Below are 22,907 nucleotides of genomic sequence, written 5' to 3'. Positions count from 1 at the left end.
GTAGAGTGGCCAGACGGAAGCCACTCCTTAGTAAAAGGCACATGGCAGACCGCCTGGAGTTTGCCAAAAGGCACCTGAAGGACTCTCAGACCATGAGAAAAAAATTCTCTGGTCTGATGAGACAAAGATTGAACTCTTTGGTGTGAAAGCCAGGCGTCACATTTGGGGGAAACCTGGCACCATCCCTACAGTGAAGCATGGTGGTGGCAGCATCATGCTGTGGGGATGTTTTTCAGCGGCAGGAACTGGCAGACTAGTCAGGATAAAGGGAAAGATGACTGCAGCAATGTACAGACACATCCTGGATGAAAACCTGCTCCAGAGCACTCTTGACCTCAGACTGGGGCAACGGTTCATCTTTCAGCAGGACAACGACCCTAAGCACACAGCCAAGATATCAAAGGAGTGGCTTCAGGACAACTCTGTGAATGTTCTTGAGTGGCCCAGCCAGAGCCCAGACTTGAATCCGATTGAACATCTCTGGAGAGATCTTAAAATGGCTGTACACCGACGCTTCCCATCCAACCTGATGGAGCTTGAGAGGTGCTGCAAAGAGGAATAGGCGAAACTGGCCAAGGATAGGTGTGCCAAGCTTGTGGCATTATATTCAAAAAGACTTGAGGCTGTAATTGCTGCCAAAGGTGCATCGACAAAGTATTGAACAAAGGCTGTGAATACTTATGTACATGTGATTTCTCAGTTTTTTTATTTTTAATAAATTTGCAAAAACCTCAAGTAAACTTTTTTTATGTTGTCATTATGGGGTGTTGTGTGTAGAATTCTGAGGAAAAAAATGAATTTAATCCATTTTGGAATAAGGCTGTAACATAACAAAAGGTGGAAAAAGTGATGCGCTGTGAATACTTTCTGGATGCACTATACATTAAGAAATAATTAACTAATAACTGATTCAGCTGAATGAATTCAAATGTGATTGTAAACCTCTCTCATATTGTTGTGCTCTCTGTCTGAAAGTAAGGAGTATATGGACATCAGATCAGTGGAAAATATTATTTGTTGCTTTATAATAATGTTATTTTAAAAATAAACAAAATAATTATAATTTGATATAGATGATATACCATAACTAGGTCAAACCTTTATAAAGGGCAGGTTGAACACATTTAAAGCTCTAAAGAACTCTCTTCACAGTAGTTTCATTTTAGCATTAAATCTGTGGAGAAGTCACAATTTTTTTAAGGGTTATAAGCTCTTGGTTGAGATCCATTTTAGATGCAGCAGCATGAACCTACTGTTTCCAAGACATTTGTTTTGGCAGTTAGGGTGTTCCCCTTGGACAATTTTAGGGAAAAGGATAGTCTTTATACTATTTTCTGTATGTAATCTTTTCCACATTTGGCATATAATTTCCTTTCCACATAACAGAAAATGGTCACTTTTGATGCTGTGATGAATTTCATGTCTGCTTTTCAGTAAAGGTAATAACTTGTTCCCTTAAGTGTTTATAAGAACAATGAGTCACCTCTTTTACCATGCAACACTGGGAGGCGATATAAGAGGGCATTTGCCCGTCTCTATAGATGATGGATGTTTCTATCACTCTCTTTATCCCAACTGTTGCTTGGTTAGTAATAACGATTTCCAGGAAGCAACAAGTAAATCAAGTCAAATAGTGGAGGAAATGCTTTCCCCATGCATTTACCTTTTCAGGACAGAAATCTGAACTGCTCTGTCGTACTTTGCCAGGCCGTCCTTTGATGACTGCATAGCAGAACATTGTAATGACCATCACAAATAGGAAGTAGCTGGTATGCATCAAGTGCAGGTTTATCAAGGACCTGTCATCCTAAAATAAGATGTCCACAAGAAAAAAAAAAAACATTATTTAGTGACCTTATAATCTGACTGTTAATGTCTTTATTTGAGAGATAAGTGTGCATGTAGGGTGGGGATTAGGGTTAATACTGTGATGAGTTCTTGGTTGGACAGATAATCTAATCTACAGCAAACTAGTAATTAGCACTAAAAACATGCTAAACTAGCACAACTAAAAACAGGGCTTAGGGAAAGGACAGACTTGCTAGAGCACAGTATTTAAATAACCAAAACTCACATCTGGAACAATGACAGTAAGCTTGGGGTTCAGGGCATGGTACACTTTCCCAATGGCTCCCTTGTAACACCAGAAGGGGTTGTAATCTTGAGTGTATTTGGTATTGGCATCTCTTGCAGTTGTGAAAATCTTGTACCAAACTGTGGCATTGCTGTATGTCTCAGGTATACAGTGGGGCGGCTGGCTGTATTAAAAAAAAATATATTTTTATTGGCACAAACAAAGAAAGAGACAAAATTTTGTCAATCCATAGTATTGTAAATTTAAACATAAAGCACTGAACTAAAATTGTCTTCCTATTGTTTTGTAGTTTAGTTTTCTAGTGAAGTATGCATTGCATTTACATATGAAATTTGGAATAGTTATACAAAATGTACATTAAAACAAGGGAAATGCATCTACAAATCAAATTACATACTAATTAAAATAATAAAAGAAAAGGTACAAAAGGCAATTCCAGGTAATGACAAAACTTTTGGCATCAGTAGTTATTGTGAATGTTGTTTTTTATTTAAGTGATCTATAAGTCACATGTAGTTCAATTAATGTTGAATTCTGTGTAAGTATACCTGTATATTTACAGATTTGAACAGATTTCAGAGCAAAATAAAACTAAATATCCTCTATATACTAATAAAAATTTCCTGAAAATAACAAGCAATGTAAAAAAAAACAAAAACAAAATAAATTAATATTCCACCTGTCATAACTTTATCAAAAACATTTTGCAAAACAATTATATCTCCATATAATACAGGATGCATAGAGAATAGAATATGAATAGTAACAGAACCATAATAAAGCAGTAACAAAATAATAGGTGAAAAAAATGAAAACTTGTACAATAATAAGGAATTAATTTAATATTAGCACCATACTACAGAGAGGTGTTGTAATAGAAAATAAGATTTAGTGCAAAATACAAAACAATTCATCAGTTTAAAGAGTCCTACCCATAAATTTCTGAAGCAAAACCACTAAACTCCAATCATTCAATGGACATGCCTTGACATTCCAAGTATCCTAGCTACAAAACCATGCCAATTACACTAATAAGATGTTCTGCTCTAATACTGTAAAAAGTAAGACTTATTTACGTTTAATTCATTAACATCATAAAATACCATATACTACAATACAGATTTACAGACATGGACAAAATTGTTGGTATCCTTACAGCTCACTGAAAAAGTGCTATATACCTCCTGAAAAGTGAGTAAATGCAAAGCAGTTGTCCATGTAATACCTGCACAGGCTTTGATATGTCATCTAAAAATTGTCAAAGTGTAACCAAGCTAACAAAATAATGCCTTACTCCTTTATTCCTACACCCATTTATCCTATCATCAGTGAAATTGCAGAATATAAATAGTTATGTTGGCATACTATGTATGTATACTCATGAAGCAGGGTCATGTTCAGAACTTAACTAGTGACTTGCACATTTTGCCCCCTGAATATACTTCTGGATTCATCAGTCCGTATACTGCAAAAAGTAGGTTTAGAAAATGGACAGATTAAAGACACAAATAACTTTTCTCCTCCTCCCAAGGACAATTAAAACAAAATTTAAATAATTATTACCATAACAGAGTTTTTAATGGCCACCTAGTGGTATAAAGAGCTGAAAATACTTACACTGTAACTGGGAAGACACTGTTTTGCTGCTGTGATGGTCATGCAGGTGCTAAATACTACTTGCTCACAGTGTCCATGAAGGACGCAATCATCAGAGTTCCATGCTGCAGGCAATGTGAAAGTAATATTCAACTCTTCATAGGGCCTCTCGACCTAAACACAAAAAGAGAAAGTTAAGACCATATCACAAATGAAAAGACCCTAAATCACTAGTGATAAAAATCAACCAGTTGCAGAAATGTATTGACTAAGGGGCAATATATTAGACATATATCACATTTCGCACATACCTCTTAAGGGACTGTAACAAATGTTAAATATAGTAAGCAACTTTTTAAATATTAAAAGACATGTAAAAAATGGGCTGTAAATCTATATACAGTAGACCCCAGCGAAGTCGGCTTTTCAGTTATTTGCAGATTTTTCTTAGAACCTAATAATTGTTAGCGGAAACCGGAATATCCTCCGCAATTTGTATGCCTTTTTCGTGGCAATACTGTACTGTAGAGAGAACTGTGGCTTGGGATGGTGAACCAGGCCAATAGAATTAAAACTGCAGTTCCCAGCAGTCCCTGCAGTGGATCTGATTGGTCTTCTGCTGAGGGGTGCTGGGGCTGTTTGAGGTTAAAGGGCTGTCAGCGTGGCTTTTTAAAAAGGGAGCCGGTGACCAAAAAGCAAAAAAAAAAAAGTTTTTGTAATTTGTATTTCAAGTTTCTGTCTGTCTGCCTGCCTTCTGTTGGGATAACTGTACTTATTCATTTTGTCCTGGATCGTTTCGTACGTCAGGATTTTCTGCCGTCTTCCTGGTATACATGAGGACTGAAAGTGGATTCATGGCCATCCTGCAAAGAAAGAAGTGCTCCTGAACCCGTCCACCCCGTCTTCACCATTTTCAGGAACTAGCGGTAGGGACTATCTTTACAGTCCCATTCAACGTGCTGATCTCTGGACTATATTTTCATCATTACATTTCATCTGTGCGGTTTTTCATGATTTACTATGTGTGTTTGTTTGTGATGTTGTTGTATTTAATGTGTAATCTCCGTAAGGGGGGAACAGGGGTGGAATCGTTATTTATTTTCTTATTTCATTTGTTTTCATTACATTCTTTATTTGCTGTTTGATTACCGGGTTTGCTTTGCTTTTGTCTCTGTTTGTGAGTTGTGCGCTGGTTGGGTCAAGGCCTGTTTGCATCCTTGGAATCTCCACCATAAAAATAAATAACCTTCTCTTCTCCAAAGGTTTTATCTTAGCAGCACCAGACCGCTAAAGCGTTACTCATTTCTCCTTGCTGCTGATTTGACTGTGATGCATCTTCAGCTGATTGTTCTTGTGTGTTCTGTTTATTTAAAAGCCTGAACGCCATGTCAAGAGCAGGTTGGCTCAGTGATTTACATCCATGGCGTCAGTTGCACTTTGTATGTATTGTTCCAGTAGTTTTTTTTTTTTTTTTTTTTTAAAGTTTTTACAGTTCATTAGCAGTGTGTAAAATGATCAGTGTTACAGTTAATTGTGATGCCTCTTTGCCATGAAAAAAAAGTGTTCCATTAAAATTTCACTTTTTCTTTGTTAATTGTGACATTTACTTAAAGTGCACCAAAAAAGTATTTGGCGTCCAGGGATGCATTAACCCCCAAGTATGTGGCAGTTTAAGTGTTAAAGGCCCCAAGATGCTGCCGAAAAAGGCTGCACCGTTTAAGACTTCTGGCAATGAAAACGCGCTTGCATGAATTACAGTACATATAATCGGTAACATCGGTATTTTACTTTCTAGCACTGCAGGAGACATATCAGTACAGTACACAGTTTTACAATTACATTCTTTATCTTTAGGTAATGTATTAAGCCGAGTTTGAAATTAAAGTGTTTTGGGGGCATATTTAGGGTTTAAACTATGAAAATAGGCATTTTTTAACCACATCCAAAATTCGCAGGTGCTCTAGGAAAGTAGGGGCATACTGTACAACACTTACTTGATGATGTGAAAAAATAAATGCAGAACAAATTGTTATAAAATAGGAAGACACATATGTACTTATACTTTACAAGTATGTAACACTTATTTTCTTAGTAAACAGATCTTAAAAGCCAGCACTAGAAAGATCAAATAATACACAAACTATTTTTTTAACATGCACACTGACTAGAACATAATGAAAACATCCATAGCATACATAACCAATTTATGGCACTGAAATAAAAACAATTTTATCTACATACTTGGTTTTGGAAGAGCAAGACACACAAAAGTATTTCAAAGTCAGTAACAAAAGGTGTGGAAACAGTTTGCAATCTATAATCTGTAATTTCTTCAGTTAAAAAAAAAAACATTTCTAGAGGAAGAAAAACTACAAATTTGTTTATCTTCCTAAAATTAAGACATATCTTTCTCAGAAGTAATATTATGTTAATTATGCAGCCAATAAATAATATGCAGCAAAGCATATAAAGAAAACTCTAAGAGTAAAATTAAAATTTAAAAAGTTACAATATTTTACAGATTTTTAAAAAAAAGATGACTATAGCAATTCAACGGCTATAAAAATTAGATTAGGAGGACATTTGTTTCCTGCTAATAACTAAAAATAAAGATGCTGCAAACCTCCAATGATGATCAAATGTAGGTAATAAAGAAACTTATGAAATGTCAGTGTCTTTTTACTTTTTATGTTGATGCATGGCTAAGCTGGTAAACTAAAATGCCTTTAATTACTATGTCACTAATCATAAATGTCACTAACTGTCCACCTTTGCAAATTAATGGCCAGACATTGTGGTTCAGTAGTTTAAAATCCTGGGACCTACTTTCACTAATACATTAAAATGGGTCAAGCACATCACCTCCATCATCAAGAAAGCCAGACCGAGATTGTTCTTCTTTAGCCAGCTTAAGAAATTTGTCATATCAAGGTGTGTATTGTTAAATTTTTTACTCAGCCATCACCAAGAATTTCCTTCTGCCTCCTCTCTTTCTAAGACTTGGTTGCAGCAGATGATTTGTTCAGTGGAGAAAAATGACTGGTTGTTGTCTCTCAACATTAAAAGATCAGTTCATTGCCAGAGCGAAAAAGAGAGCAGGAAAGATTACATCTGACTCCACTCACCCCAGCAGCCATCTGTTCATTAACTTGCCATCACAGAGGAGGTACAGGTCTATTGCGACCCGAAGTACATGCCATCTTTCCTCAAATTATTCAGATTCTAAATAAACTTACATGGGTTACTCCCAACTGTTTTAGCATCATATAACTGGTAACTGTGCAGTTTGTCTATTCGTAAATACTTCATACTTGCTCAACTTTCACTATTTTGTATAGATTTTCTATATATTTGAGTTAACTATTGAAGTTTGTAAATGTTTTGTTCAAGAAATTGTTGGATTTGTATAGTGGTTTCCACAGTGTCATGTTAATGGGGGGTTGAAATTGTGTTGTCTTTAAGTTAATATGTCTTGTATCCCATGCTTTGCACCTAACCAAAATCAATTCTGGTATTTTTCACATGCCACCAATAAAGTGATTCTGATTTGCATAATCACAATCAATTTTAAGCTCTCTCTCAGTTTTGCTTTAGCAAACAACTACAGTGCTCTGAAAAAGCATTTGCCCCCTTTCTGAAGTTCCCTATTTTTGGATAAATTGATTTAATTTGCCATTTTTTCCCATCAATCTTACACTCAATAACCCATAATAACAAAGAGAAAACATGTTTTCAGGAAGGCTTGCCTAATTAATTAAAAAAATCAAAAGCTGAAATCATTCATTCATATAAACTATTCAGACCCTATATCCAGTACTTTGGGAAAGCTCTCTTTTGGCAACAATTACAAGATTAAGTCTCCTTGGGTAAGTAAGTGTCTACAAGCTTTGCCACATCTGAATTTGGGGCATTTATCCCATTTTTTATTGCAGACCTTCTCAAGTACTGTTAGGATGAATGTGAAGTTCCTGTAAACTACCATCTTCAGGTCTCTTCCAAAGATGTTCTATGGGATTAAAGTCTGTTTTAAGACAGTGTCCCATGCCATTCCAGTGTATTCTTGGCTGTGGTGTTTTGAGTGATTGATGTGCTGAAAGGTGAATAGTCACCCCTGTCTGAGGTTGAGTGCATTCTGCATCAAGTTATCTTGCAGGACCTTTCTGAATTGGGCTGCAATCAACCTTCACTCAGTTTTAACCAGTCTCCCCTCTTCATGTCACTGAGAAGCACCAACATAGCATGATGCTGCCACCACCGTGCTTCACTGTAGGGATGATAATAGGCAAGTGACAAGCAGTGTCTCATCAGACCAGAGAACCTTTTCCATTATAATCTTAGAATTCTTTAAAATTGCAAGTTAGCAAATATACCACAATTGCCCAGTTATTGGAGTGCTATTGAGATGGTCATCCTTCTGACAGATTATTCCGTCTCAGCAGAGGACTTCTAATGCTATGTCATAGTGACCATTTGGTTCTTGTCTGGTTCTTATTGCCCGATTACTCAGTTTGGTCAGAGAGCCAACTATAGGGCAGATGTGGGCAAAAATGGCAAGGTTTTCAATTACAATTAAATGTACAACAGAATAAAGTGTGTAGAAAATAAAGGGGGCCTAAATAATTCTGAATTCACATGTATACCATGCTATACGTATTGTACTACAGTTTTAATGAAAAAGAAATTGGGCAGGTGATTTTGATCAGGATATTTCAAAGGCACCTGCACCAGAGCAGATTTTACAAATTAAATGAGATTTTATTAAGAGTGATGTTTATTTTAAGCTAGCAAATAATCAAAAAAATTTGAAATTGGGATGTGCCCTTTATTTCTTTGTTATCCTGCTTATAAAGCTGAAGGTAACACATGCACTTGAATCTCGGGAAGGGGCAACATGAGACCAGTGTAGAGTCCACAGACATATTAATCGGAAGCTATGCATAACTGAAAATTGTGTGTTCTTATTTAATTTATCAATTTAAAGTCATTTAGGGCTCAGTATGGATGTAGACAAGGCTACAGTGTAATGCAAAATGTCTGATTTGGCTGCATTTATTACATTGGTATTTCATCCAAATTCCACAGAACACTCACCTATTGTCTAATAATGACAGACTTTGAATGTTAATGCTCTTCTTATTTTATATACCAGTATTTTAATTGTAAAAAACCCCGCACTTCAAAATAAGCTTTTTATGAGAAATGCTAGCCCAGACTAATTTCACTTTATAGAACTTATGATTATATTGCTGTGATCTGTCTTTTCAATTCAGACAAATTTTGCTTATAAATATTAAGAGAGACGGTATGTCAATTGAAAAAAACGTAAAGGTGGCACAGAAATGTAGCTCTCAGAAAAAAGGTCTACATCACCTGCCATAGTTCGGTGGCAGGCCACAGCCTGTATATTCCAATACACTTGCATAACTAACTGCAAAATGTCTATCAGTAGATGGTGGCAGCAATTCTAGATTCTATTTTGCTGAATCCTTTTCAGCCTTTTTGTAATTATGAATGGTTTGCTTGTTATCTTAATTAGTAAAGACTACAGCCCCTCCACAGCATAGTTGTGCGCAGTTTTTTTTCTATCTAGCCGCTGCTTTTTGATTTACAAGTATATTCAGAGCTGAATTTTCAACACTTCTAATAGTACACTAAAATTATTGTTCTGCATCTAATCCTGTTCCAATTTCTTCTTAACCTAAGATCCTTGACTACTGTTTCATGCTAAGACATCCTCATTAACACAAATAAAACACACATACATGTAACGTCCACAATCATTAACCTAAGTTTAAATATATTTGAATACTTATTTTCAATTTGAATATTCAAACTTTTGTAGGCCTAATTTAACAGTCCTAATATATCCAGTTGTATTTAACATGGAGACAGCACGTAAATGTAATTGCATATGAGAGATAGGTAAGCATTGCTTCACAACAGTGCTTTGGAAGGATGAAAACACAAGCACACACACCTAATAACTTTGCCTATTTCATATGGGCATGTAAATCTTTCAGCGAGATTCAAATAGCTTACTCACTATGTGCAGGTCTAAAAGCCCGGGAGGCAGTTGATTTGGCTAAGCTAAATCAGCAGAGTCTTTGTACAAAGTTAACAGATGCTAAAAATGGAGTCAATTTAGGGGATGGGGGTGGTCCATCTCTTTTAGCAATAAACATGTTACCTTTTAACTTCACCCTGTCACCTAAAGGTATCAAAGAATCACAGCATAGCATGTGCTCTTCAAAACATTCCAAAACAGCCATGACAGTTTTGTTTTTGTGTGTACTGTTTGTGAACTAGACGGGTGCAGCTTCATATTTACTGTAAAGTGGTAATATATTACTATAAATAATTCAGTTAACAGTTTTCCACCTTATCTATGCTACAAGTAAACCTACCTGACCTATACAATTTTCCAACTTTGAGCCTTTAGGGTTTTTTGTGGATATTACTGATGAGTATCTACTTTACCAGGTTAATTCTAATAATACTTCACTCATAATGATTTCCAAAACATTTAGTATTTCTTTAAAATTTCCATGGCAAACTAGAATTTTAAAGAGCCGTTTACAGGTGAAATATACTATTAAGTGCATTTATAATTTTCTGTGTAATTATAGGCCAAACTTTTATTTATTTATTTTTTTTGAAAGGAAATGTTCAGTTCTCTTAACAAGAAATTGCAATTTACAACAAAGTTAATGAAAAGCTATTACACATGTATATAGTATAGCCTGGTCATTCAGAAGCAATTACCTGTAAGGCTGACTTGATGACCAAGTACAGAAGCACTAAGGTGAGTGATATTGCGAGAGTATCCTCCAAAAGGTCGCAAGGGATCAAGTGTGAGGGTGATTGGTACAGAGATATTGATAGGTCCTGGGTCCTCAAGAAGAGGTGGGGCCTGTGTGCTTAATCTGGCCTGTACACTTGTTACTGTGCTCTCTGGTGTGGTCGACTCATTCAGACCATGCTTTAGGGTTTCATTTTCAGAAATGCAGAAATCAAGTTCATTGAATCTTAAGAGAAAGGTATTCCAGTCCTGTAGGAGGCAAGAAATTAACAGAGACATTAACTTCAACTTTCTTGTAATGTGTATGCATTTTTTCCTTGCATGTTCAACACAGACAAGTAACTGCAATATACAGTTGTGCTTGAAAGATTGTGAACCCTTTAGAATTCTCTATATTTCTGTATAAATATGACCTAAAACATCATCAGATTTTCACTCAAGTCCTAAAGAAGATAAAGAGGAACCAGTTAAACATGAGACGAAAATGATCGAATATTGTCTCATTTGTTTAACTGGTTTCTCTTTATCTACTTTTAGGACTTGAGTGAAAATCTGATGATGTTTTAAGTCATATTTATGCAGAAATATAGAGAATTCTAAAGGGTTCACAAACTTTCAAGCACAACTGTACTACAAAAAACAGAAAATCGATACAACACCATGTATAAAATACTAAATGTCTATCATAAAAAAATTGAAACAATATCTTTCAGTACCTGCTTTTTCAAACGCAACATCTGTATTAAAGGCAATAGTGTTTATACTATTTTAATTTGAAATCAAAAATATAAAACCTGTTTCCAGTAGCAGAGCACACAATTAGAATAGAGTAATTTTAAAACTCTGGGCGGCATGTTGGCACAGAGGGTAGCGCTGCTGCCTCGCAGTTAAGAGACCTGGGTTCGCTTCCTGGGTCTTACCTGTGTGGAGTTTGCATGTTTCTCCCCGTGTCTGTGTGGGTTTCCTCCCACAGTCCAAAGACATGCAGGTTAGGTGCATTGGCGATTCTAAATTAATAATAATAATACATTTTATTTATAGCGCCTTTTCCATGATGTCCCTAGTGTGTGCGTGTGCGCGCCCTGCAGTGGGCTGGGGCCCTGCCCAGGGTTTGTTTCCTGCCTTCTGTCCTGTGTTGGCTGGGATTGGCTCCAGCATACCTCCGTGACCCTGTAGTGAGGATATAGCGGGTTGGATAATGGATTGATAATTTTAAACCCCACTCGCTGCAGTTTTTAACATTGGAATCTCTGAAGCCTACGAAAAAACTCATAATGCTGGCCTCTCTCTCCATCAGCGTCTTTTGTTTTGTAAATATGTTGTTCAGCAGAAACAGCAAGCAGCATGCAATCCCATTGCCCCTCACCAACACAGCTCAAGTCGCATAGAAGATTCTCAGAGCTCAAATCTTGTTAATCTGGGTGTGAGGTGCCTGGAATTATAGAGGGTAAATAATATATCGTCATTTGGAATACATACATTTCATGTGTGCTCTGTGTCTACAACGATGTGTGTAAATTTAGGATGAAATTAACATTTTTCATATTTTAGTAATACAGTGGAACCTCTAGATACGAGTTTAATTCGTTCCAGCACTGAGCTGTATAGCGAATTTCTCGTATCTAGAACAAACTTCCCCATTGAAAATAATGGGAAATCCAGTTAATCCGTTCCGCACCCCAAATATATTAACATAAAAATCAATTTTCCTAACAAATAACACTGATAAAATTATATATACTGTAGTCTACCTTAATAAATAACACTGGTAAATAATATAACTGATTATTAAAAGAATCAAAACAGGTGTCCAAAGTGCAGTAGAGCATTCGATAAATCTTTAAATAAATAATCCTTAAAACAGTTGTGAATTGGAGGTTTAAAATACACAAGAATAACAATCCTTTAACACGAGGTTAAAACGTCAAAAGGATGCAGTCTTTAAAAAACAGATGACAATCCCCGGTGCTTCTTCTCTGTTAGCGTCTCACCTGCGGGCCCCGCAACAGGCGAGACACTCTTAATGCAGCTGACCTTCCCTACACCGTCCTGCTTCAGCTGTTTGGCTCCGCCTGTTCAGCTACACGCGAGCCTGCACTCTCTCGCTCGCTTCGCTCTCCCGCCCGCGCGCCTGCCTGCCTGCCACAACCTCCCGTTCTCTCTCCTCTCTTTTCTTTTACTTCTTCTCCCCCTTAACCGGCTCGCGCTTCTCTATATATGCGGGGAGGACTTGGCAGCTGCAGCCCATCAGCCACAGGAACAATCATGGATGTGGGCAGTTTCCCACCTGTGCACTTAAGTGAGAAATGCAGACACCGCAGATCGCGGGCTCGCAACTGCTACCACGCCCCCCTCGCTAAGCTGAGAGCTATACCCACAGCCTGGCTCGTGGCTCGTTAAGCGAGCCAATGCTCGCATTTAGATCTGAATTTTTCGCTCATACTTTCCTCGTATTTTGAATTTCTCGTATACAGAGGTGATCGTATCTCGAGGTTCCACTGTAATTGACAAAATGTAGACATGAAGTGTATAATGTGTGAAGAAAGTCCAAATATCAAATATACTTGTATCTTTTTGTGAAAGTGTTTAACAAAACAAATACGCTTTAATTTCAAGAATTTAACCTTAGAAAAGAAAATTATGTTAGGGTACAATGCGGACACGTCTGCTTGGGTGGTGCAGCGGTAAGAACTGCCAGTGTCCATCAAACACAGGAAGCTCTGCAGTCTACTTGTGTCTTTACGGTGTAGGAAGATAAGTAAATAAATCAAGGTAAATAGGTAAATAACATTCAATCTGGCTTTTACATAAGTAATATATAAATGTTTTTCATATAAAGACCATCACAAAACATAATCACAAACAGGACTTTGCACGATACCTTGGCGAGCTCTGTAATCCCTGCTTTTTCTTTGAAGGACAGGCATGTGGCAGATTGATTGGCGGATGACGCCCAACCTGTTGCTACATCCAAACAGTGCCATCTTTCGCCTATACGCCTGGTGCAGCTGCGTTGATCTTATGTGTGAGTGGACGTTTCTTGTGGGGAGGACTTCTGTTCTCTTTCTCCAATGTAGAACCCTCATCTGAGTTCACTGCTGTTATAGCACGTCTTTATTTGAAAACTAGCATGTCAGATCAGAGGGAGCGTGAATGTGACTGACAGAATAAAACCAAATAATAAAACACTAACTTTTACAAGTACCATAAATTTACACCAGCTGTTAGAGACTCAAATCAAATGTATGTTTTTATACTATAATAGTAACAATTAGAGTAACTCACTACTCAAAACAGACGTGCTCAGAATCGAACTGGGAACCTCTTGATTACGAGTCAGCAGTTCTTACTGCTGCACCACCCAAGTGGTTGTGTCAGCATCGTACCCTAAGCCGATTTCTTTTTCTATGGTTATATTCTTGAATAAAAGCGCACTTGTTTTGTTATATTTGTACCTTTTGTGAAAGTGTTTGATATTTGGACTTCAGTCTTCACACATTATACACTTCATGTCTACATTTGTCAATTATTACTAAAATATGAAAAACGTTTCTTTTTTAGTTATGTGTTCAACAATTCCTGCCTCGCATTTCATCCTACATTTACATACACTGTTATAGACACAGAACACACACGAAAAAGTATGTATTCCAAATGATGATATATTATTTACCCTCTACAATTCCAGGCACCTCACACCCAGATAAACAAAACTTGAGCTCTGAGAATCTTTTCTGTGACTTGACCTGCGTCGCTGGGGAGGTGGGGGGTTGGGTTGGGCTAGTAGGCTGCTTGTTGCTTGTGCTGATCAACATATTTACAAAACAAAAAAAGACGCTGATGGAGAGGTGCGAAGGAATTTAAGGCGGGCTGGGATTACTAGTTTTTTCGTAGGCTTCAGGGATTCTAGTGTTAAGTAATGGCTTTCTTCAAGGCACTTCGTAAAGGAAAGATTTGTTGACTTATTTAGATACTTTGTTACATGCCCAATTCAACATTCTCGGTCATTTCTTAATTATATAACTGGCTTCATGGAGTCCGGTACAAAGAGCAGTTACTATAGTGGAGTACAGAAAATTATTAACAAGTCAGACACAGAGTTTATTGCCTTTTTATCTATCAGTATCTCAAAATATGCATTAAACAAGTGTTGAAACATAAAACTAAATCAAGCGTTTATAACAAGATATTATCCTCCAAGTAAGAGATATGATACATCGAAATAACCAAATATTAACTCTTTTAGGGCAGATATCGACTTTTGTTGACAGGAGGGGTTGAGGGCGCAATGGCGACAAAACTTACTGTCATGTCACAGGCATTCCCTCTGTGCTTGGAAAAATGTTAGACTCTTTGACTCTGCAACTGATCCTTGCGTGTGCGTGAGTTGCGAAATGTAAACAACGGCAAGATGGTATCGAGATCTCACAAGGGAGTGAAGCGAGTGCAGAAAAGAAAATACTCGGCAGACAATGTTTTGCGCATTATCGGCGAGTCAGACTCAGATTTTTAAGAATCGGATTTTATTGACAGTGATCAGGCAATCGAGCAAGACAGTGAGAAGCCGGCATCAGCTGATCGGACACCAGCTGAAGCCGCCCCAGCTGAGCGCATTCGTGCAGCCGATGCACCTATGGCAAGTTTCGCGTGGGAGGAATACCCAGACATTGATCTGTGGGAGCAGAACTGGCTACCGGACTTCACAAGATGGCATGGCTGTTGGACACGACAGATTACCAGCCGCTGGACTACTTCAGGCTGCTCTCTCCTGATGCTGCTTTTCAGCTACTGTCAGACGAGACAAACAGGTAGGCAGAGCAATTTTTTGAATCGCGGGTTGCACTTGCATCACATTCTCGTTTTTCAAAGTGGAAACCCACAACAAAAGACAAGTTGAAAGGCTTTGTGTCATTACAAATAGAGATGGGAATAGGCTGGTGATATAACTTCAGGGAGCATTGGTCCAAATGTGCTTTGTCCCCTGGTGGCCTTGGACAGGTTATGCTGTGTGATAGGTATGTGCTGCTGCAAAGTTTTATTCACTTCTGTGATAACCAGAAGCAAATCCCAAGGGGTGAGCCAGGCTATAACCCTATGAATAAAGTTCAGTCGCTGCTTGACATTGTGGAACCAACATATAAACAATTTTATCACCCTGGTCGTGATTTGTCTGTGCATGAATCTATGATAAAATAAAAGGGATGCCTTTTTTTCTGCCAATATATGCCAGATAAGCCCACAAAGTATGGCATAAAGGATTTTGTACTGGCAGAAGCAAACACTGGTTTCTGCCTGAAAGTAATCACATATACAGGAAAGTATTTCTTTCAAAGAGAGAACTGTCCCTTGACAAGTCAGGTTGTGCTGGGAGCTGCTTCAGGGCTATGAACATTTGGGTCATGTTGTGTACATGGACAATTTCTATACATGCCCAGAATTGTTCATGGAGCTACACAGCATGGGTATTGGAGCTTGTGGCATAGTGGGGGTGAACAGGAGACACATGGCTTCACAGTTGAAGCCAGACAGGCTGAAGATGAAAAGAGGCGATACGGTTTTCATGCGGGTGGATAACGTGGTGGCACTGGCATGGCACGATGTCAAACGGGTGACTTGTCTGTCTACAGTACACACTAAAAATATATGTGAGAAAGTGCAGCAACAGACAATTGAAAAGGAGGCACCAAAGCAACACATACTGTAAGCAGTGCAATGTGGCAATGCATGCAATTGGCTGCTTTGAGCGATCTCAGACTTTGCAGGACTTTGCTGTGTAACATGTATGTGATCTGTATGTGAAATCATATAGTATGCAGGCTCATACAACATGCAAGACAGTAACATTTGTCAAAAGTAAATATTTTTAGTTGATTTGATATGTTAAACAATAGCTTTGTGTTCTTTTTTAAAAAAAAATTAGTTTTTGGAAAAATATTCAGCCCTGGGAGAAAAGAAAAAAAAAAAAAATTAGCCCTAAAAGAGTTAAGTGATGATAAGAGACAACAAAGGCTAAAGTTCAAGTTATTAATAAGACTGCAATAGCAAATGTTAAGGTGGGCTTATTACTAAGGGAAAACTTACACCATTGGCACTAGTCCAGCTATGCTTCATCTTTTGTTCTTATACTGTCTTATATTATATTGCACAGGTTTGGTGCATTGTCATTGGGCACAAACTGATTTTTTCAAATAAGAAACATTTAATAATGCTAATCTAGGAAACAATCAAATTGAAAAACAATCTGTTAAACTTCATCTGAAAAAGTACCTTTTTCCTTTCTTTTACAAAAACTAAATCTTCAAATTTAAATCAGCTGAAATGCAATGAATGACCTAAAATGGTGAAAAGGTAAGCAGTAAACTGTTAGAGGTTTAAATTTAAAGTTTTGGTTAGCAAAAACTAAAAAGAAGCAAATATCAGAATATTATAAATGAGCTTTGTTCAGGGAACAACCAATAGGTTACAAACTATAGATGTTCTACAGTAATTAAAGTAAATTAACCCTTGCAAGTTGAAGGAAACAATTTACACAGATGTCCCAACTTCTGTTGATTACTTATAAATTGTCTGTCTTAAAAAGGGTGCTGGTCAGTGTAAGTAACCACCTGTAGCAAACAGTTGTATGGGCAGTGGTTAGTTCTGCTTGCCACATTTTTTTTTACCATGCAGTTCACGGGCAGGAGCATTCCGTACTAACCACATGCCTGCATTTAGCTATGACCTGCTAGATGGCAGCAAAAGTACTGGACTGCGTTTCGGTCACGTTTACATCTTGAGTGGAAGTCTGACGCTAAATGTATGCTATTGTAGTTACTGCTGTGGTTTTATGAATATTACGCTGGTGCTTCTAATAATTTGGATGAGTAAATGTTTTATTATCATTAAGTATTCATTCAGGAAATATGCAGAAGCCATTTTCTGTATTTACAAAAGTGTTTCTTCTCTTTAGAGCCGTATTTCCATATGGTCAACGCAGCTAACCACCGCCCTTGAATAACATCAGTTATGGCTTGACGAAGAGGTTTGTCTGATGAGAAAATTTACCGTTTGCTTTGTGAGGAAATACCTTCCGACAATGACAGTGAGGTGGATTCCGATGATAGTGATCCTACTTTTGTAAATAATATGAATTATACCGGTAATGTCAGTCATGCTTAACGATGTATCAAAGAAATAAAGGGGAAAGAAAAAAAAAAACAGTGCACACAGTGTGGATGTGCACTGTATGTAAAGTGCCACTGTGTTTGAAAGCATACCTGACTAAATAGCCATTATTAGGCTTCCTCCTGGGAACAAGAACAATTTTTTTTCTTTTTTTTGAAGTAAATAGCCAATAGAGACAAAATCAGGATTAAACTATGCGCTATTTTGAGTGGATAGACAACATTAGGTTTTCTATTAGAGATAGTTTTTATTCTCATTTAATTGCTACAATTACATTTTCTTTTTGGAATAATACTACTGCCTTTTCAAATGTTTTCATTTTTTGCTGATGTAATACTAAGCTTTTTATTTTTTGAAATCTTGCTTTCTACAAAAAAAATATATGGTGTTTTAGAGGGGCGATGGTTAGTTAAAACACCATATTTTATACTCCCCCCCCCCCCCCCATTGTTGTTTATGTGAAATTGTAAAATATGACTGCAAGTGTAATGTTAAAATAACAATATAATTGGATTGAAAGCCTCCTGAAATTATTTTGTGGGAATATTTGTTCCTGCTCCACTCAGGTAATTACTTAAGCAATATATGTGCCAGGGCGGCATGGTGGCGCAGTGGGTAGCACTGCTGCCTCGCAGTTGGGAGACCTAGGGACCTGGGTTCGCTTCCCGGGTCCTCCCTGCGTAGAGTTTGCATGTTCTCCCCGTGTCTGCATGGGTTTCCTCCGGGCACTCCGGATTCCTCCCACAGTCCAAAGACATGCAGGTTAGGGTGGATTGGCGATTCTAAATTGGCCCTAGTGTGTGCTTGGTGTGTGGGTGTGTTTGTATGTGTCCTGCGGTGGGTTGGCACCCTGCCCAGGATTGGTTCCTGCCTTGTGCCCTGTGTTGGCTGGGATTGGCTCCAGCAGACCCCCGTGACCCTGTGTTCGGATTCAGCGGGTTGGAAAATGGATGGATGGAATATATGTGCCCCTCAAAGAGTTAAAGCAGAGTTGGAAAATTCTATGTTACTACACCCTCTGAAGTACTATTTGGACACAATCCAGTGGCAATTGGTGACCCTCAGAAACTTGTCTTCTGATTGGGTTGTGACTTTGAGTCTGCTGGATCTCTTCTTATCAGAATTTCTTCCAGTTTCCAATTGCCATTGAATTGTGTAGGATACCATACTTACTGACACTTGGATATTTTGTTGCAATTTCTCTAAATGAAAGGCTTGCACTGCTAAGGGTAATGCTGTCTCATTTCATTAACTGCAGTTTTCTTGCCCTTATCACTGGAATATTGCCTAAGAAGTACTTCAGAGACTGTAATAACACAGTCTGTTCTAACTATGCTTTAAGACAGACAGAGTTTTTAAGTAATCAACAGAAGTTGGGAAAGTCCAACTTTACTTTAATTGCTGCAGGACATCTGTAGGTCGTTCCCTGAAAAAGACCCATTTGTAATAGTCTGATATTCCCTTTTCTCAGTTTTTGCTAATCTAAACCTTTAAATGTAATCCTCTGGCAGCTTACTACTTACCTTGTTACCATTTTAGGTCAGTCACTGCATTTCAACTGACTGACATTTGAAGAAAAACTGAGATGCTCTAAAACGTTTGACTGGTAGTGATGTTACATTCATGCTTCATAATACCCAAACACATACACTGAGAAAAGGTAGCAGCTAACACTTACCTCTGTCATCTCAGGTGATTTGATTTCCTTTATTTTGAAAAAGTAGCCAATGGTTAAAAATGCTATGGCCACTGTGCTAACACTGATCATAAAAATGACCAGTGGGGGACGATTGGTGATATAAGTCTTTAGGTTCTCCAGCGGGTTAAAGCTGAGGACTGCTCCAGTCAAGTACACCTATTTATGGCCAGAGATGGAGAGAGAAAATAAAAAAATCAGTAACATATTAATTTATCAGACATACACATGGAAAAAGTAAAAACAGCTCAGAATAAAGAAAACAACATATATAAAATCATATATAAACAATGTTTCCTGGAGCGAGGGGGGTGGGGTGGAGAAAAAGCTCACTACAGCTTTACCAACAGTAAAACAAAAGCATTTGGGAGCAATAGTAAACTGAGATTAGTAAACTATTGGGTTAATTCCTACAAGAAATGTTATTTTAAAGAGTAAACTGTTGTCAAATTGAAAAAAAAAACAAACATTCTCCAAATAAATGAAAATGACCCTTGTACCAGAAAGTATGCTGACAAAAACTATGCTGTTACAGTACATTCATGACAGTATTCCTCATATAAAATGCTGAAGGGATGAACTTTATTTATCATGAAATACGATTTGGCATTATGATAAAAATATTACCACTGAACAGCTGGCAAATTTGGACAGTACAATTAATTTATATAAATATAAATAGAAATGTGTGACCCTCACTACATTGTGCAAAAAAAGGCTGGCTAATTTTTATGAAATTTGAGGCACATTTATAGAATAGTTATTACAGACTACTAACATTTGTCAATCACTATAAAATAAAATATATCATAGCAATGTAGACGTGAACTGTATAATGTGTGAAGGCTGATGGCCAAATATCAAATAAACACTTTCACAAAAGGTGCATGTACAATACGATAGGTAAGATCCGCTGACTTGTTATCCGGAGGTCGTGAGTTCGAAACCAGCTCCCCGGCAAATGTACCGTTTTGAGTAGCGAGCTGCTCTTATTGTTAATATTATACAATAAAAAACACATTTGATTTGTGTCTGTAAAAGCCGGTGCAAATTTATAGTACTTGTAAAAGTTAGCTTTTTTTTCCCCCCACTTTTATTCTCTGTCATGATCAATATACAACATTCCGCCAATCCAGATCTGATGTTGTAACTTTTTATCTGAAACTGGGAATAACTGTAGACGTGAGTGGTGTTTTGAGACAATGGAACTAGACATTCTCTGATCTGGAGGGATAAAAGCTGACACACAAACGCTGGTGAATCTGCCTTCTTCGTATCTCGTTGTCACTTGAAATTTTTTTATTCAGTTTTATTGGAGTGTTCCTGCTCGCGGAATTAGTATGCACCTTATGGTCCATGATGTCAAAGCTGCAATGACAAAAAACAGAGACATATGTATATATGATATTTGGAATAACTCATTTTATGACCGGTATAGTATATTTCAGAAAACATTGTGGCACTGATGTAATATTGTTCATATTATTCATATTCATTTGCATAACATCTTGCGGTTGTAATCAGTGACTGCATTCTTTTTTTTTTTTTTGTTGATCTTGCCAGTGTAAACGTTTGGGTGCACGGTACGGTTTCTTTTGTACTCCAGGACATGCAGAGCAAAGAATAGTACAGAGAGGTCAGTTCTGCGCTATAGGCAATCATCAGATTCAAATGTTAACAGTTCACACACAACCAAGGTCCTTTCTATATTTATGACATGTGTATCTGTTGCAATGTACAGACTTCTCTCTGTGCTGTGGATTACTATTACACTGAAGGGGTTGGGGGGAGCAGCGGTCTTGGAACAGAAGCTTGTCGATGTTGCATCCTATTTTGCTTTATCCATCGCCTTTCCTTGTAAGAAGTGAGTATGAAGCTACTCTGCAAGGTGAGCCATGAACACTCTTCTTTTCTCAGTGGCCCCCGTGCATGCCTTGCACAGTACACATTCGTTGATCGCCTCCAGGACAAGCTTGTTACAGCACACAGCAACCGTCCACCTGTGTGCTCCTGCCACACTGAATAAGCTCACACCTTCTGGTGCATGATGACAGTGCAGCACCAGAAAAAAAATAAAGAGACAAATATATGTGACGTTTTGAAGAAATTATTTTATGACCTGAATAGTACCAATCAGAAAACATCGTCGCCGGATTCCCACAGGGCAGTATGGGAGATGGAGTTTTGCTTCACAGCCCTGCTGGGTACCGTGGGTGCCGCTACAGGGAGACACAGGGATTTTTATTTCCCATATAGCCCGGAAGTACTCCCAAGTCATGGAAACAGAAGAACAGAAGTACTTCCGGGAAGTGCTGGTGAATCACATGGACGGAAGGATAGAAACACTTCCAGGTCAAGGACTATATAAAGGACTAGTGGAGACCCAGCAGGAGAGCTAGAGTTGGGAGGGAGTGTGACGGGGCTGCTGGGAGGAGAGAATTATTATAGTTATTGTATTGTTTATTGTGTATTCTGTGGATGTGGTGTTGTGAGGACACTTTTGATGAAAGAAAATTAAAAACCCTTCTTAGTGCTTTTACAATTGTGTCCAGAGCATCTGTCTGTTGGATTTCACGGGGCAACATCACCCCCAAATGTCTAATATATTACATATATTATATACACACACAGTGGAACTTCGGTTTGCGAGCATATTTCGTTCCGTGCTCGCATTCCAAAGCACTCATATCAAAGTGAATTTCCCCATAAGAAATAAAGGAAACTCAGATGATTCGTTCCACAGCCCAAAACTATTTATATTTTGTATTAATCATTTTTATATTAAGTAAAAATACATAAAACAAATTAACCTGCACTTTACCTTTGAAAAGAATCATGGCTGTGTGAGTGAGTTTCTAAACTCTTGTGGGACTCCACCCAACGGGACGACACGCGGAAGAGCGTCCCAAACCAATCGCAGTCTCCCAGCGCTGTAGCAGTTCGCCATAAAAGCGAATCCGAAAAGATCGCGGACATGCTATAAGCGCCTGCCGTCGATGGGTGATACAAGGAACATTATAAATGCGCAGGGCACAGTACTACTTGGCCACAACCCTGCCTGACTGCTGTGTCTGTGTATAGGAGAGCGGCAGATCCCGCTACAATAAATAACCACGCTGCTGTTGTTTCAAGCTGAATAAAGCTGGTGTTGCTAAAGTACTGAGACTCAGCTTTGTGTTTTGGAGTGTGAATAAAGCTGGTGTTGCTAAAGTACTGAGACTCAGCTTTGTGTTTTGGAGTGCAAGACGGGAACTCGCATATCACAGCACACACACACAGTCACAATGCTGTAATAAACAGTATACGCTCATACAGATGTTGACTATATGAGTGAGGCACGCCGACTCAGACGGAGAATAGGAGACAATTGACAATCCCGCAGCGAGAGAGAGAGAAGAACCATCAGCTCAGTTGTGATCACATGACGCTCAGCAGACAATGCGTATACATACTAGATAGATAGATACTTTATTAATCCCAAGGGGAAATCTATTTATACTACTCGTATTGCAAGACCTCGCTCGTTTGTCAAGTCAGAATTTATTAAAAATTTTAGC

General features: G+C 38.0%; 1 protein-coding gene across 1 annotated transcript in view; it reads right to left on the bottom strand.

Annotated features, from left to right (window-relative positions):
- tmem248 (transmembrane protein 248) overlaps positions 1-22,907 on the bottom strand; it is a 72,799-nt gene that overhangs the window by 31,269 nt on the left and 18,623 nt on the right. The window contains 7 exon segments of the mRNA XM_051930803.1: positions 1,664-1,807; positions 2,075-2,258; positions 3,713-3,732; positions 3,734-3,859; positions 9,677-9,681; positions 10,454-10,739; positions 19,333-19,509. Coding sequence (XP_051786763.1) covers positions 1,664-1,807; positions 2,075-2,258; positions 3,713-3,732; positions 3,734-3,859; positions 9,677-9,681; positions 10,454-10,739; positions 19,333-19,509 — 942 coding nt within the window.

This window comes from Erpetoichthys calabaricus, chromosome 8 (assembly GCF_900747795.2).
Source record: "Erpetoichthys calabaricus chromosome 8, fErpCal1.3, whole genome shotgun sequence".
Taxonomy (NCBI): Eukaryota; Metazoa; Chordata; class Cladistia; order Polypteriformes; family Polypteridae; genus Erpetoichthys; species Erpetoichthys calabaricus.
This window is presented reverse-complemented; position numbering and strand designations above follow the sequence as displayed.